This window comes from Lactuca saligna, chromosome 1 (assembly GCF_052625555.1).
Source record: "Lactuca saligna cultivar CGN05327 chromosome 1, ASM5262555v1, whole genome shotgun sequence".
In the NCBI taxonomy this organism is placed as follows: domain Eukaryota; kingdom Viridiplantae; phylum Streptophyta; class Magnoliopsida; order Asterales; family Asteraceae; genus Lactuca; species Lactuca saligna.
This window is the reverse complement of record NC_136417.1, coordinates 100,186,822-100,203,583: the sequence shown is the minus strand read 5'-3', so window position 1 is coordinate 100,203,583 and position 16,762 is coordinate 100,186,822. Positions and strand designations below refer to the sequence as shown.

General features: G+C 36.0%; 1 protein-coding gene across 1 annotated transcript; it reads left to right on the top strand.

Annotated features, from left to right (window-relative positions):
• Positions 1–1,923: 1,923 nt before the first annotated feature.
• LOC145042305 (uncharacterized protein At4g18257-like) lies at positions 1,924–5,644 on the top strand. Its single transcript, XM_078990704.1, has 3 exons — positions 1,924–2,462; positions 3,509–3,817; positions 5,393–5,644. The coding sequence occupies exons 1-3, from the start codon at positions 2,179–2,181 to the stop codon at positions 5,550–5,552; spliced, it is 753 nt and encodes a 250-aa protein (XP_078846830.1). The 5' UTR covers positions 1,924–2,178; the 3' UTR covers positions 5,553–5,644.
• The last annotated feature ends 11,118 nt before the right edge of the window (positions 5,645–16,762 follow it).

Genomic DNA, 16,762 nt, shown 5'->3' with positions numbered 1-16,762 from the left:
AAAAAAAAGAGCTTAACATCTTAAGCTAATTTTACTTATTCATTGATGAATAGATCAATGAACAAATTCATATATCTTGTCTTTTGACCCAATAAACAAATCTAGTGTTCGTAATATGTTTTGATAGCAACAAATAGTGTTCGTAATCTGATTGCAGGAAAGTATAAAAAAAACTGAACTTTAAGGGGGACAGTGAATCCAAAATCAAAAGCCTAAAAATTCTAGGGTTACCTTCAATTTAGGAACAAGAAAACAATAGGAATTAATCTGGCTATCCAACCAGATTACGAACACCATTCGCTGCTATCGGCACATTAGATTGCATCGTCGACGACTCCATGGCCTCCGCGTCTTTTGATGTCGCAATCGGTCTTTGTATATGTCTCTTTGTCGTAATCGGTCTCTGTATATCATCTCCATTGAAGATCTGATAGAGAAACATCAAAGAGATTGTTCGACTTCATCACATCTTTGATAGTCGCCTTCAGTCAGCGTTGCATACGATGATTAAGGTTGTGGTGCAAAATGATGAGGATGATGAACAAGTTTTAATGGTGCTCAAAGTTGGTTGTAGTGTGAGATGGTGAGCAGAAGGATTCGATTTTATTGATACAACCTTAGGTAGAAGATGGTGCTCAAAGATGGTGGCTGTGCGATGGTCGAAAATGGAGGATGGAGAAAGACGATGAACGCAAACAATGGTGAAGAAGGTGGGGGTGTGCGGCCGACTTTTTCAAAATAATTAGATTAAGGTTTTCTAGTTAAGTAGAGAGAGAGAGAGAGAGAGAAAGAGAGAGAGACAGAGAAATTATAGGAATTTCTATTTAATTAAATTATATGGATTTCCTATTGTACCCTTCTTGCCATTTCAAAGTTACATATTTAGCACATCAGTTTTATAAATGTTCATAAATGGTCCAATTAATAATAGCCATAGATCTAATTATTTATAAGGTTGTGATCTGTTCTCGTGTTGTCAACCTTTTAGGTGTTCTCATTTGATCCATAAGGCTCTAATCCCATATGTAAGTGGGTATTCACAAGTCAATCCATTACAAAGTCAATCCATGAATAACTTTTCACCCTAACAGCGATAAGTACGACAAGCCATACAGCGGGACATGTTGAGCAGCAGATTCAGGTTGTTTTAGATGTGGACAAACTAGTCATATGAGTAGGGACTGCCTTCGGGGTGCACTAATTTGCTTCCACTGCAATCAGACCGGCTATATAAAGACCGATTGCCTGAGAGACTGATAGGATGAGCAATGACGGAGCAGGCACCGACCACTTTGAGGATCATCGATGGTCGTCAGGGCAAGACGGAGGCACCTGTGGTGAAGAGCGTGACATTTCAGCTGACGGCTGAGGAAGAGAGAGCAACACCTAATGTGGTTACTGATATGTCTCCCTATCTTATCTCTTACTATTTCTTTGTTTATGCTTATGTTTTATTTGCTATGTATATGAACTTTCTTAGTCAATGGTATGACTGCTCATGTCCTATTTGATTCGGGTACTACCCAATCTTTTATATCTCTTGCACTTAGCAAGAAGTTTAGTGATGCTCTTGAGATTTTGGATTACTGTTGGAGGTAGAGATTATTGATGAAAAGAATATAATTATATTTCTAAAAACATAAAAAAAGATAAAATGGAAACATTTTGTTATAAACAGGACAAAATAAAAAATAATCTCGACAAAAAATAAAAAATAAACTCGCACACTTTGCACATTAACAAACAAAAAATCTCACATACAAAACCTAAATTTTTGTAGAAACTTAAAATTTCATTCCTATTAGTTTCAATAATTAACCGTTTATGTTTAAAAGAGTTGTAACAATATATAACATTTTATGAATAAATATTATTGTGCCTTCTAAAAATCAGTTTTCGCAATTCAATCTAGTATACGTGAAATGACCAATTCGATGCGGCCATAAAATTGCCCATATATCCTGCTTGTATCCAACCTAATGCGCTTGGACGTCTAAGGCAAATGAGAACTGGTGTTGTATCACCCAAAGCAATGACAAAGGGGGCTTTAAACCCTAACGCATAATCGATCAAATCGGAAGCATAAACAATCAGCCATACGAACGGATATATTGAACAAGGAATCGGCGCAGAACACTGTGTTTCAATTATTTTGAATTGCGGGGAGAAAGAGAAAGGATGGGCGAGGAGGAGATTGGGAAGAAGAAGAGGGTGGTGGTTGAATCATTAGGATGGTTGACGGAATCCTCAATCATGCCCAAAAAACACCGCGCCATCGCCGGTGTAGGGCCGTCGTCAATTCTCGAGCTCAAAGCTCAACTATACAAGTCTCAAGAAGAGGCTAAAAGCGCTAATTCCAGCAAGAATCCCGACCAACTCGAGTTCCACCGCGCCAAGAAGAAGATCACCCCTCATGATCCATTTGCTGCCAAGAACTCCGGCGTCGACGTTCGTTCTCACAAGTACGTAACCCCTCCATAAACCTAAATCTATCATCTTTTTGTATTCTTTATACTCAATTTATATCCGTCCAAGTCAGTTTCGAATCAAAACTTCGTCTCCATCAGCTTGGCCTAATTAGGGTTCATAATTGTATGTAACTCCATATTTAACTTCCAAGCATTGCCTTCTCTAAAGGAGACTGCCTGACAAACGGATCAATTATCTGATTCAAATTTGATAAGTTTTAGGAAATAAATCACCCAGGCTTGTCTATAACACCTATTATAGATCCACCTTCTTAATGCTAGGGCAAGCATAAGGGGAGTTATGAGCATACCTGTACTGTTTTCTGCAATCACAAAAGCATTTAATCAAGCAATCAACATGTTTAAACATAGGCGAAATGCTAGTGGAAAGAAGCAATGAGTCAAGCAATTGATAGAACAAGCATGCAATACAAATACACTTAAGAAAGTAACATAAGCAGATACTTGAAATAACTAATAGGCAACAAAGAGCTAAAAGGCTTAGATCAAGAAATTAGACATTAAAAGACAAGCTTGAGTCATAGAATAAGGCAACAAGTTAATGATAAATTTGCAGGCTATTGAAACTTTCTAAATCCTGTCATAACTCACATTTTCGAATCTTGTTTTTTCTTAGTTTTCAGCCTCAAAACATGTTAATTACACCTTATTTTACAAGACCAAAATATCCTCATTATATAACATGGAAATAAATAGAAACAAAAATTCAATCACATGTGTTTACAATACACAAAAAACATCTACATTTTAAGTAAAAAGTTGAAATTTTTATTCGGTTATTATTAAGGGACTGTTTGATAGTTGTTGATTGAGTCGGATCTGATTGTCTGATTGAAACTTGTTGTTTGGTCTTGCTTTTTACTGACTGTGTAGAATAATGAAAATGACCATATTACCCCTACGAACCAACCACTTAACAAATCATGATTCCTTTTGACTGCTGAATAATGAAAATGACCATCTTACCCCTGCGAACCAACCACTTAACAGATGATGATTCCTTTTTAACAATGTTTCAGGGATAAACTGGAGATGAAAGCAGAGAAAGACGGGTCAGCAAGTTATGCAGCCTTGGAGAAGAAAGCTGAGCTGTATGAAAAGCTGGCAAGAGGAGAAGTTTCTGATGAGGAAGATAAGGAGAAATACTGTGTGGATTTCTTCAGTAAAAAAGAGGAATCAGAATCACATTCACATTCACAGAATTTTTTGTATTCAGAAATGTCTGAAAGAGATGATGATGATGTGGCTGTGTTGCCTGATACAAGAGCTATGGGGCTTGGGAGAGCTAAAAGTATGGTGGATAATGATGAACATAAACGTTTTGTGAGGTAATTTTATTTGTTTGTTTTTAGTTTATGTGTGTAAATATAGAGTAATGAAGGAATGGAATTGGGGGAGGAATGGAATGGTTCATTCCGTTTGAAGAAAGAAAAACGTTTTTTTTATTGGAAGGGGATGGACTGTATGTGAAGGAATGTGATTCCTTATGTTTTGTTACTTTTGACGAAGGAATGGAATCGTTCATTCTGTTGGAATCGGAAGAGGAGGAATGCGATACTTTCTATTTTGTTAGTTTTGATGAATGAATGAAATGACCGAGGTTTTTTTTACCATAAATTGTTATTAGGGAAATTGTCAGAAAAGTCCTGATTATTTGATCTTACACGATAATATGTCATTTCCTGTTAAAAGAAAAAAAGGACTTATTTTTTATTTTTATTTTTATTTTATTTTATAATTTGAGCCAAAATGAAATAATCGGGACTTTTATGTTCAAAAAAAACTAAGACTTAACCGTAACTTTTCCAAAAATATTGGGACTTTTCTGACAATTTCCCTTATTATTATTGTATTATTCCATCATGGAATAGAATGAAAAAAGGGAAATCTTCAGAAAATTCCCAACATTTTGGGAAAATTAACGATCAAGTCCCTTTTTTTGAATAGCAAAGTCCCAATTATTTAATATTTTGCCCAAATTAACGACAAAGTCCTAATTTTTCTTTTAGCAGGAAATGACATTAGCGTGTAAAATTAAATAATCGAGATTTTTCTGTTAAAAAAAATTGGGACTTAATTGTTAATTTTCCAAAGATATTGGGTCTTTTCTGGAGATTTCCCAATGAAAAAATGGCAATTCAACCAATTTTTATTTATGTAATTTTGAATAACAATTTTATTTTTGAAAAATATAATCATGATTTTAATTAAATTATCTTTTTGCTTTTCCAATAGTAACTAGAAAGTAGAAAATGTAATTTGTATTTTAATCTTAGGGTTTTATGCGGAGAAGTCCCATTATTTTGGGAATTTTTTTTGATAAAGTCCTAAAAGTTTTTTTTTGAACAGAAAAATCCCATTATTTTGAGAAAATCACATAATCTGTCATTTCTTGTTCAAATATAAAAAATGACTTTTTCGTTAATTTGGCCAAAATGTTAAATAATTGGGGACTTTCCTGTTCAAAAAAAAAAACTTGTAGGACTTTATTATAACCTTTCCCAAAATAATGAGACTTTTCTGCATACAACCCTTTAATCTTATTTTGATTTTAAGGAGTTTTGTTATTGTATTTTGTAATTATATTTAAATAACATATATCATAGCATTAAAACTATACATTTACTTACAAATAATATTAAATAATCATATGAAACTTCATCCAATTCTACTCATCCTACCAAATATCTTCATGGAACGTAATGACTCATTCCATTACCCTGTCCATTCCATTCCATCCAGCTAAACAATCCGTTAAGTATTGTTTGGTATGTTTATTCCATTCCATTCCGTTAAGAATGGAACGGTGTATTCCATTCCATTCCATTCCGTTTTTTTTTTTTTTGAAAAAAAAAAAATTTCTTGATAACCTAATTTTTTTGGGGGGTTTTGTTTTTGTTCAGGGAAGTTCACGAAGAAGTGAATGAAGCTCGGGAAAAAGTGTCGGACTTAAAAGTCCGGAGGCAAGAGCAAGTGGCTATCCGGAGAGAAAAGCTAAAACAAGCGTATTTGAGGAAACAGCTCGAAAAACTCAAAGCTCAATCTAAACAAGGGAATACATGAGAAACATGTTAGAATTTTTGACATATTTGATCCTTGGAACTAATTTGTAAACGAATATTGGATGAAAGGAATTGATGTGATTGCTAGTTTTAGTAGCATAAGCTTGTAACATAAAGAAATGAAAGGTAGATTTTAAAGGGGTGTTAACAAAAATGACTATCATTATCGTTAGATAGTTATTATTATTTTTATTTTTTTATTAGTTATTTTTGAAACAGCAAATAATTTTTTTTTCTTCACTCTGGATTGGATCTGATGACCTCTTAGTTAGTTGTTAGTCTAGATCATCTATGTTAGCCAAGTGAGCTACTAGCAAATTGTTTTAGAAAGTTAATTAAAATGATTTTTTTTTGTGTTTTAGAAAAACGACTTCTTTGTGAGGTAATTTTATTTCGGACTAACTTTAAGTCAAATTAAAAATACTTTTCCTGATGAAAAGATATATATATATATATATATATATATATATATATATATATATATATATATATATATATATATATATATTTGGACTGATATTTCAGATCAACATTCCAAATTTCGGACAGAAAAAATTGTTATTTTGGAATTTGAATAACAAGTTCAAAATTCGATGAAAATTTTCCGAATTTCGAGAAAATGCTTTATTATTATATTAGAATCTAACTAAAACTTAAAGAAACATAATATAAAGTAGATTCGATACAAGGACTTAATAGATGGTGATTGATTGAAAAACGAGTGATACTAGATATTTCAGAATGACCATTTGGAACATGAACGGAGAGTTTTATTATTATTATTATTATTTATAATAAATGTTTGATGCAAATGGAAAAAAAAATACACATTATATATCTTAATCAGTCAGGAATACCTCGTTCTTAACTAAATGATCATTTCGGTAAAATGTAAAAATATGATCAAATACATCAATTCTACATAAATAAGTGGTCATTTTTTTTGTTAATATCCCATTTTAAAAGTACAATATTATGATTATGACAATAAAACTAGGATGTTAAATTACATGTTTGCAATCCAATTCAAAGATCCATTTTTTTTAACAGATCAATAAAATATATTAATAGATAGGAGAAAAAGCAAACAAGCCACAATCAGTGGCAAACAAGAAACAACAACAAAGAGGACGCATAAAAAAGAATACATAAAAATGTTGATTCATTATGACATTGGGCATTGAGACCATGTTGCCCAGTTCAACCTCTCATATTTTCCCCTGTTCTTTAACCAAAGAAAAGTCACGGATTGACGATGTCATTGACTTTATCTAGTGGTAGCCGATGGTTCCTGAAGATTCTTTCATTCCTTGATTTCCAAATACTCCATAATGTTCCATAGTAGATTGTCAATAGTAACTTCCTCCTTTTTGGGCACGATCCCCACTGAGAGACAAAGTCCACTAAATTCTTCACCGTGTGAAAAGGTTTCGTATTCACATTACACCATTTGGATATTCCTTCAAAGACCATCCTAGCATAAGGAAAATCCACAAGGACGTGATCAGTATCTCTTCATATTATTCATTGCGGTCAATGATTCCAGATATACCACTCTTTTTGAGAGCTCCAATGTGATTGGGATCCTCCCTATTTTCGCCCTCCATATAAAACAATTGACTTTCAATGGGATTTCTTTGAGCCAAAAACAAATGTCATCAATAAGAGGGGGTCGATAATCCCATCTGTGTTTGAGGGCGCATAATGTGTATGTTCGATTTGGGGTAAGTCCACACCTCCAAGTTGCTCCATTAGCTACTGATTATTTGGAAACCACATATGTAACAGGGATTTTTTTTTTCACAAGACCAGTTCTTATTCCAACGATGTTATTCCACACTCCTGTTAATGATATCTTGGAGTAGAAATCATCAGGTTTCGACTTGAGATTGTGTAGGCATGAGATGGATTCCGACCAAAGACGATTGGGACCAGTTCTCAACTTCCATCACCATTTCATTATTAGGGATATGTTTAGGGATTTAATCGTACCAACACCTAAACCGCTCGATTCCTTGGGTGCAGTAACCTTGTCCCATGATATCCAATGTATCATCTTCTTTTCATCCGAACCGCCCCATAGAAGCTTGATCCTCATTTTCTCAAGTGTTTGGATTACACCATTAGGGGAAAAAAATAATGACAATAAGTATGTTGGAAGGTTGCCAAGGATTGATTGAATAAGTGTCAATCTATCGCCAAAGGAGAGGGTTTTTGATTTCCATTTTGAAAGTTTAGCTTGAAATCTATCTATGACCAGAAACTAGTTCTTCTTTGAATTCATTTTGGTTCCAACCGAAACTCATAGGTATGTGAAAGTGAGGGAGGAAGGTTCACATCCAAGAGGACTGGCCCGGTTTGAGACTTCTTGCATATCCGATCTATCACACCCCAAAACCGAGAACGGCGGAATACGTTTTGGGTGGAGGACGTCATGTACAGTATCATAACAATTGTATAATAGTAAAAACAAGCAACAACATCCATTTCATTAGTATAGTAATTGTAAATACAAACGTGTTCTATACAGTCAATACACTCCAAAAGTATAAACAAAATAAAAGATGGGTCTTGTATACGCTCCATCTTCTCAAAAGCTCACCAGTACCTGTCTATCTTTGACTTGAGGATACAAGTTATTTTGAAAATGAGTAATAACATAAAGCTGGTGAGTTCATAAGATTTTAGTGTTGTTGCTTGTATAAAAGTGTTTACAATCATGTAATATAAAAGCTGAAATTAATGTTTGAGAGTAGTAGAAATCCCTAGAAAATCCTATATTTTCCAGAATTGTACATTTGTAAGTTAAATCCTTCGAGTGTATAAAAGTATTCTCATTGAAACTTCCAGTTATAAAAATAAGGTAATAAATTTCATACAAGTAACGTAGATGAGGAAAAGTATTGCCGGTTGGCTGTAGTAGTGTTTCAAACTTCAATTAGTAATAGGTATTTATTTACTTCGGAAAGTTAACTTGGACTATAATTCTTAGTGTGCTAATTTGGATATGGATGTAATCCCTCATGTAACCAAACTGAGTGATAATAGAGAGCCCGATGACCTTCCCGGTCATACGTAGTGTAGTAATGTAGTGCCACCCCTGGGCCTAGTCGGCTCGGACTGTAGTTAACAGTCGGGGTGTAATAGCGTCCGTCCTGTATAGATCTATACATGTAGTGTTGCTTTCCTTTCAGGAAGCTCTGGTTACATGGTATTTGAGCAATAGAGTTCCGTATAGAGGGATATTGTGCTATATTCTGGATTAGTGTATTCTCTTGTATTATAGTGTAGTAACCTTTTAGTGTAGTATATAGAGTGTTCTCTTTAACGTGCATTAACTCGTAATAGTAGTAATTATAGTGAGTATCATAGTAATAGAGGTAACGAGCAGTAGACTTAACTATACCTACTATAGTTAAATAGTGTGTGGAATTGCAAGCCTTTGATTTACAAAGGTATCGATTAAGATGAAGACTTTCATATCTAACACAAATATATATGATATATAACTAAGAATTCAATGACAGTCGGACGGATAACAGTATACCCTAAGACCACAATCAAACAAGAACAAGAAGTAAGGCGAGTTATCGGTGCTAAGTCTTTCAAGTCTTACTTATATAAATATATTGGTATAGATATAGTTTAAAAGAAAAGTAAATTTAAAAGTAGTTTAGAAATAATTTAATGACAATTTAACAAAGAAAGTGCGTTTAATAATTATCTAAATCAGTTTTATTAACAAATGGCTAAAAGTATAAAAAATCCTTTTTGGTTGCAGGTTATAAATCACATTGATTTGATACTAACACTTGTGGCATTTAACTTGTATCCCCCCTTAAAACATGTAAAGACGTTTGAAAAGGTTAATTAAGGGATATGAACTCACCTGCAGTGAGTTGAGTGGATGAAATTTGCCGGGTAGAATGCTAGGTGTCAAATGAGAATTTGAACACTCACACGGATCCTATGAAACATGTAGTGACACATAATGGTGTCCAATTAGTTATCTAATCACTAAATAAGTAAGTAATTACACCCTAATGCATGAAAACACTTTTTTTTAAGTGCTAGGAGGCCATTGGGTTGCAAGGAAGGAGTGTAAGGCCTCACCATGGAGTTTACTCCTCAAATACTCACCTTAGGTGAATTTACGGTTGAGGGACCAATTACCCCATGAGTTTATTGCCGTAAACTCATGGGAGGAGTGTATTTGTGTGCCTTAAGGTTTCGTGTATCACTAGGAAGGGTTCTAGGGTCAATTCCACGGCTTGAGGGGTGTTTAGGGTTCAAAAGGGGCACTCCCTTGGAGTTTGCGGTCGTTGGACCACTCCTTGGGAGTTTACGGTCGTAAACACTAGGTTTTACGGTCGTAAACACTAGGTTTTACGGCCGTAAACCCTTTGGCACACTATTCCCTTCGCGTTTCGTGACCTTAAGCTCAATCATAGAAGTTTCTAGTCCATTTAACATGCTAAGGAAGGAGTTAGGGACACCAAAACACCATTTATGGTGTTTATGGTTTTGGTGTTTACGGTTCATGAATATTCATGGACCGTAAACTCATGTTTACACTCCTAAAGGCCCGATTTTTGGTTTCTAACTTCATGCATGTATGTTTCTAAGTCAAGGACGAGCATTAGAAGAGTTTTGGAGGGAATTTGGGGCTTCAAAAACCCCTTTAAGGGTGTTCACGGTTTTGGGAGGTGTTCCCAAACCATAAACTCGAGTTTTTAAGGTGTTTGGGTGATTAAATCCCGGGTTTGTATGAATGCAAAGCTAAACAACAAGCTAAGGAGTATTACTTACGATTTTGGAGCTTGAATGAGGTGATTCTTGAACAAACCCACTTGTAGAGAGAGAAAGCTTTTAGAGTGAGAAAAAAGTTCATGGGAAAGAGCCACTCATCCCTTATATAGGGGTTGAGTTGCTGGCCAGGTGGGGATCCACCCCATACCGACGTTAAACAGAGTTTAAAATTTTACCCGATTAAATGGTCGTAATTAAAAACTTTTTCCAAATAAATTGGAGGGTATTTCACGTGTTTTATTTATTTCATTACGACACTAATAAAATAAAATAAAACATTTATTGATTTGCCTAACCCAAATTTTAACGAAAACACTAATAAAAAAATTATTTTATTAGCGGCAATGGGTTACAGTGACGGAATAAAATTCAGGTTGTCACATCATCCCCTCGTTAGAGGAAATTTCGTCCCGAAATTTAGAATTTAAGTAGCTAAGTTATTACAACACAACTATGTAAAAAGATGAGGATATTTAAGTTTCATTTGATCCTCGCGCTCCCAATTGAACTCCAATCCTCACTTGGCGTTCCAGCGAACCTTCACAATTGGGATGCGGCTTTGTTTCGTTCGTTTGACCTCCCGGTCCATGATCTTCGCAGGTTCTTCCACGAAGTTGAGGCTATCTTTGATCTCGATCTCATCTAGTGGAATTACGAGAGTCTCGTCAGATAGGAACTTCTTCAAGTTCGAGACGTGGAAGGTAGGGTGTATGTTACAGAGTTCCTGGGGTAGGTTAAGTTTGTATGCTACGGGGCCGATTCTAGCGAGAATCTTGAAAGGCCCTATGTATCTTGGATTTAGCTTTCCATGCTTTCCAAAGCGTATCGTGCCCTTCCAGGGTGAGACTTTCAAAAGGACTCGGTCTCCCACCTGGAATTCCAAAGGTTTTCTTCGTTTGTCTGCGTAGCTTTTTTGTCGATCCCTAGCGGCTTTTAGTCGTTTGCGAATCTGTACAATCTTCTTGGTCGTTTCTCGAATGATTTCCGGACCTATGAGAGCGCTGTCTGGAACCCGTCCTTTAGCTAACTGAGTGTCACCCACTTCGGCCTAGCACAGAGGGGATCTGCACTTTCGGCCGTAGAGAGCTTCGAATTGAGCTGCCTTGATGCTCGTGTGATAACTGTTGTTGTAGGAAAACTCGACAAAGGGTAAGTGAGTATCCCACCCCTTACCAAAGTCAATTACACATGCACGCAACATTAACTCCAAGGTTTGGATAGTCCTTTCACTTTGTCCGTCGGTCTGCGAATGATAGGCTGCACTCATGTCTAGCCTCGTCCCTAGGGCGCTTTGCAGTGCTTGCCAGAATCTCGAAGTAAATCTACTATCTCTATCGGAGATGATAGATATAGGGACACCATGCAGCCGTATGATATCCTTGATGTATATTCTTGTGAGTTTCTCCATCTTGTATGTTTCTTTGATGGGCAGGAAGTGTGCTGACTTGGTCAATCTGTCGACAATGACCCATATGGTATCAAGCCCACCCGTTGTCTTGGGTAGCTTAGTTATGAAATCCATAGTGATCCGCTCCCACTTCCACTCTGCTATCTCTGGTTGCTGGAGAAGACCTGATGGCTTCTGGTATTCAACCTTGACCTTGGCGCAAGTAAGGCATTTACTTACGAAGGTAGCAATCTCTGCTTTCATGTTAGGCCACCAGTATAACTTTTTAAGATCCAGATAAATTTTATCTGATCCTGGGTGAACGGAGTATCGAGTGTTGTGGGCTTCCTTCATGACCAAGTCTCTGAAGCCACCGTGACGCGATGTCCAGATTCGGTCCATGAGATATAAGGCTTCGTCACCCTTGACTTCCAAGTTCTTATCCATTCCTTGTAGGAATTCTCCCGCCACATTTTCAGGTTTCAACGCTTCGAGCTGAGCTTCCTTAATCTGTGCGGAGAGATGCGAATGGATAGTCATTGTTAAAGACTTGACTCTTCGACCAGAATGTTCCTTCTGGCTTAGGGCGTCTGCTACTATATTGGCTTTACTCGGATGATAACGAATTTCGCGTTCGTAATCATTGAGTAACTCGACCCACCGTCGTTGTCACATATTGAGCTCCTTCTGGTTGAATATGTGTTGTAGGCTTTTGTGGTCAGTGTATATTGTGCTCTTCGTACCGTACATGTAATGTCTCCAGATCTTTGGGGCGAACACAACCGCTCCTAATTCGAGGTCGTGTGTGGTATAGTTGACCTCGTATGTCTTCAGCTGTCTTGAGGTGTAGGCAATGACCTTACCTCGTTGCATCAGAACACAACCATGCCCCTGATTTGATGCATCGTAGTATACCACAAAGTCTTCTGTCCCTTCGGGGAGGGATAGTATCGGTGCGGTGTATAGGGCTCGCTTCAAGGTTTGGAATGCCTTCTCCTATTTCTCTCCCCAATCAAACGTCACGCCTTTCTGAGTCAACGTGGTGAGGGAATTCGCAATCCGTGAGAAGTTTTGAATGAATCTATAGTAGTAGCCAGCGAGCCCTAGAAATTGACAAATTTCTATAAGCATCTTCGGTGCTGACCAGTTTTCAATAGCATTGATCTTGGATGGGTCCACGTAGATTCCTTTCTCGCTAACCACATGTCCCAAGAATTCAACTCTTCGGATCCAGAATTCGCAGTTAGAGAACTTCGCATATAACTTCTCTGATCGTAGGGTTTCTAGGACTTGTCATAGGTGATCGATGTGCTCCTCCTTACTTCGAGAGTAGATAAGTATGTCATCAATGAAGACGATGATGAATTGATCCAAGTAAGGACGCCACAACCTATTCATTAAATCCATGAATACTGCGGGCGCGTTGGTCAGTCCGAACGGCATTACTGTGAACTCATAATGTCCGTATCGAGTTCGGAAGGCTGTTTTCGGAATATCCTCCTCAAGCACTCGTAACTGGTGGTACCTGGATCTAAGATCAATATTGGAAAAGTAACTCGCCCCTTGCAGTTGGTCAAATAGATCGTCTATATGTTGGATTAATGTCTAAGTCCATAACTATAATTGGTGAGACTTGACCCGACCCGGCATGGTCCATTTGGGTTGCATGGCATCATGCACTTGGATAGACTATAATGAGAGAAATAAGACACTTATGGTTATTAATATATTATAAGTTCTAGTATATTAATAATAAGAATAATAAGATTATTTAATTAGTATTGATCAAGAATTAATCTAGGATTAATTAAGTGATCAAAAGAAGACTAATTAAATATATGGGTTGATTGTGCAAATCATCCATACTTATATAGTAGGTTAATGCTCCATGGATTAACTAGTTGGGCCAAAACCCATATGATGCTCCATGGATGCTCCATGGTATATTTGAACCCATGGATCCAAGGAAATGGAAAGTCATGACAATTAGAGTTTACCCTAATTGTATAACTATATAAGCATCTTATTCTTGAGGAAAATTGGCTTCTAGAGAGACTAGTATTATTTCTAGAGAGGGCTAGCCGATTTCATGAAGTGTAGAATTCTCTCTAAGTTATTCTAAGTGTTTTGATGATTGTGAACCATTTGAGGTGTCACACTTGGGGCACTAGGCACTCAAGCTTCATGAAGACATTCTACATCAAAGAGGTATGTGTTCTATCTTGTTATATTGATAGTTTTGTATGCTAGATTAGGATAATACATTGGATGTTCATATTTGCATGTATAATAGAGAAAACATAGATCCAAAGGTATTTAGGGTTGCATGTACACTTAGGAGTGTTAGAATTCTCATAACCCAACAGTGGTATCAGAGCCTAGGCTTGTTTTCTTGTTATACCTGCAATAGAAGTTGAAAAATCGAGTTTTGATGCTGTCAGCCCAGCAGACTCGCCGAGTCCATGAAGGGACTCGACGAGTCCAAGGCAAAATGCATCCAACTCGCCGAGTTGGACCCCAGACAGCATATTTTCGAGGTTTTTGGCTAGAAATGGACTAGGAACATTACCCTAAGTTGTTTTTCAACTTATAAACTTGTTTTTTTTAATGTGGTAATGTTCATGCTAATCCATTTTCAAAGATAATTGTCAATAGATTCATGTTTTGTATTAGTTTAAAGGTTAGACTAATTACATGAAAAAGTTTGATTTGAATTATCTTGTTCTTATGAGTTGCTTAGATTAATAGAAAAGTTGAGTGAAATAGTTGTTTTCAATCCAAATTAATCTAAGAGTTGAGTATAAAATGTGTTTGTGTAACTTGTCCTCAAGATACATGAAGAGTCACATTAAAGACTCATAAAACTCATAAAATTGGCAAAGGTTACAAAAATGAAGAGTCTAGTTCTAATTAATTGGAGTTATGACTCCATAATTTGTCCTCAAGTTATGGAGGACCAAGAGTCTCTTCATTAAATAAAAAAAAATAATGTAACCTTAATTAATTCCATAAGTTATAAAAATAAAGAAAAAAATTAATTCTTTTATTAGTTTAAAGTCTTCCATAAGTTATGGAACTTGAAGAGTTTTTGGATTAAAACTACTTTAAACACATAAGTTATGGAATTAATTAGTTTTGAATAGTTTCAAAACTTGCCCTCAAGTTTTGGAATTTGTAAAGTTTTCTCTTATGAATACTTTAATTCCAAGTTAGCCCTTAGAATTTTAAAAGTTAAAATTCAACCCTTATACTCTATAATATTATAAGTTAATAATATATATATATATATATATATATATATATATATATATATATATATATATATATATATATATATATATATATATGTATAAGAGTAAAGTCAGTCTTACCGCTAGTACGCCTCATTCACGAAGCCGGTCTATAAGGTGGGTATAAGTTTGTTGCCTATAAAATGGCAACTTAATGGGTGTCCACTCTCACCCACCGCTTGCTTGACCGGTGGAGGGTCGTTAGCCGAACGGGTTTGACAGGACTATAATTCTCCCTTCATTAAAAGTATTAATGATAAATACTAAGTAACTAAACTCTTAATAATACCCAATCTTAGTTACTTAGGAAAATGTGAAGAAGGTGCTAATCCATGAAATTACACTTTGCACTTTGTTTAAGTCAGTTAGTGGAGCGTGTGTGGTTAACCGGCACACTAACTCGTATTTAACAAGGTAGGCAAAGGGTAACTTAATGTTTATCATAGTATCGATGGAGCGTGTGTGGTTTACCGACACATCGATTGAGGGGTAAACACTTAAGGGTACCAAGTAATTTGCATGGTTACTTCACACCTTGTTTTGTGATCCTCGGCATCCCAGTCACAAAACCTAAAGGGCACACTCGAGATTGAAACATGCCATTGAACAGTTTAATGAATCTCAAAAGATCTAGGAGTTTCAAAACCAATTAAAACCTAATAATACATTTCGTTTATCTTGGTGGAAATTGGTGAATCGTCATTCACCTACCTTCAAATATTTTATAGCTTGGATTACGGCATACCTCTTCTAAGTTATAAAATAGTTTGTTGGGTCCTAGCCTTAATATTTCATATTGGGTGTCATATTAAGGACTATAAATCAACTATCTTGAATATCTCCCATAACATGTCTGGTTTAGACATTTATGATCTTCCTAAATCTCTTGAAACAAGCTTTCCTAAATGAAGATGATGTCCCTTGGAGATCATACTTCTTTCACCTCCTGAAATTATTCTCCTAACCCACAAAGTTCAAAGTCACTCAAACCCTATTGGCAAGTGAAGGTCTAGGTGTGGTCACATCTTGGAGATGTAGTCACATATTGACAAGCCGGGAGAGTTGGGTGTCAAAGTCTTGAGAAAGTTGTAGGTTTAACTACTTTCTAAGTCACATAGTGAGTTCTTTTGGAACACCTATGAAACAGACTATGACAAGAGCCTTAATGATCTTATCTATTTGCTAAGATCAACTTCCTAAAACTTTATGGACATTGATAATGATGACATTGGATATCTAGTAAAGCTCTCTCTTCCCAGTGGAAAGGGATCGGCCATAGTCAACTCGGTTGACCAAATGGTAAAGAGAAAAGCTAAGTCTGTGATAGTCTCGTGTACCATTATCAAAGGGTCCATATGTTTATATTGCCAAAGAAAGGGTCATTAGTTGCGAAGCTGCCAAATTTACCTAAGGATGTTAAAGTCAATAAGTTTGACTCTACTTCAGGTAAAGTCCACTATCTAACTCTGCTAAGTTTCTATTCTGATATTCTTATTACATGATGTGACTGGGTCACATGGTAATGTTTTAAGAATCAAAGAAAAGTAAAGGAACTTAAAGAAAGAATATGCTGAATCTGATCGCATAGATGGATTTCTATCGCGTAGTTTGAAAAATCGGATTCTTGAGCTACTTCTTAGGAGTTATGAGATATTGCTTAGGAATAGATAACAACAAGTTTTCATATGGATTGTAAGGATAACTTTTTCCGCATAGTTTTAAAAT

Bases quoted from the DNA above. Each gene is read 5' to 3' on its own strand.
- LOC145042305 (XM_078990704.1), top strand. From the start codon at position 2,179: ATGGGCGAGGAGGAGATTGGGAAGAAGAAGAGGGTGGTGGTTGAATCA. The intron at 2,463-3,508 runs GTACGTAACCCC...ACAATGTTTCAG, and splicing joins GTCGACGTTCGTTCTCACAA to GGATAAACTGGAGATGAAAG. The intron at 3,818-5,392 runs GTAATTTTATTT...GTTTTTGTTCAG, and splicing joins GAACATAAACGTTTTGTGAG to GGAAGTTCACGAAGAAGTGA.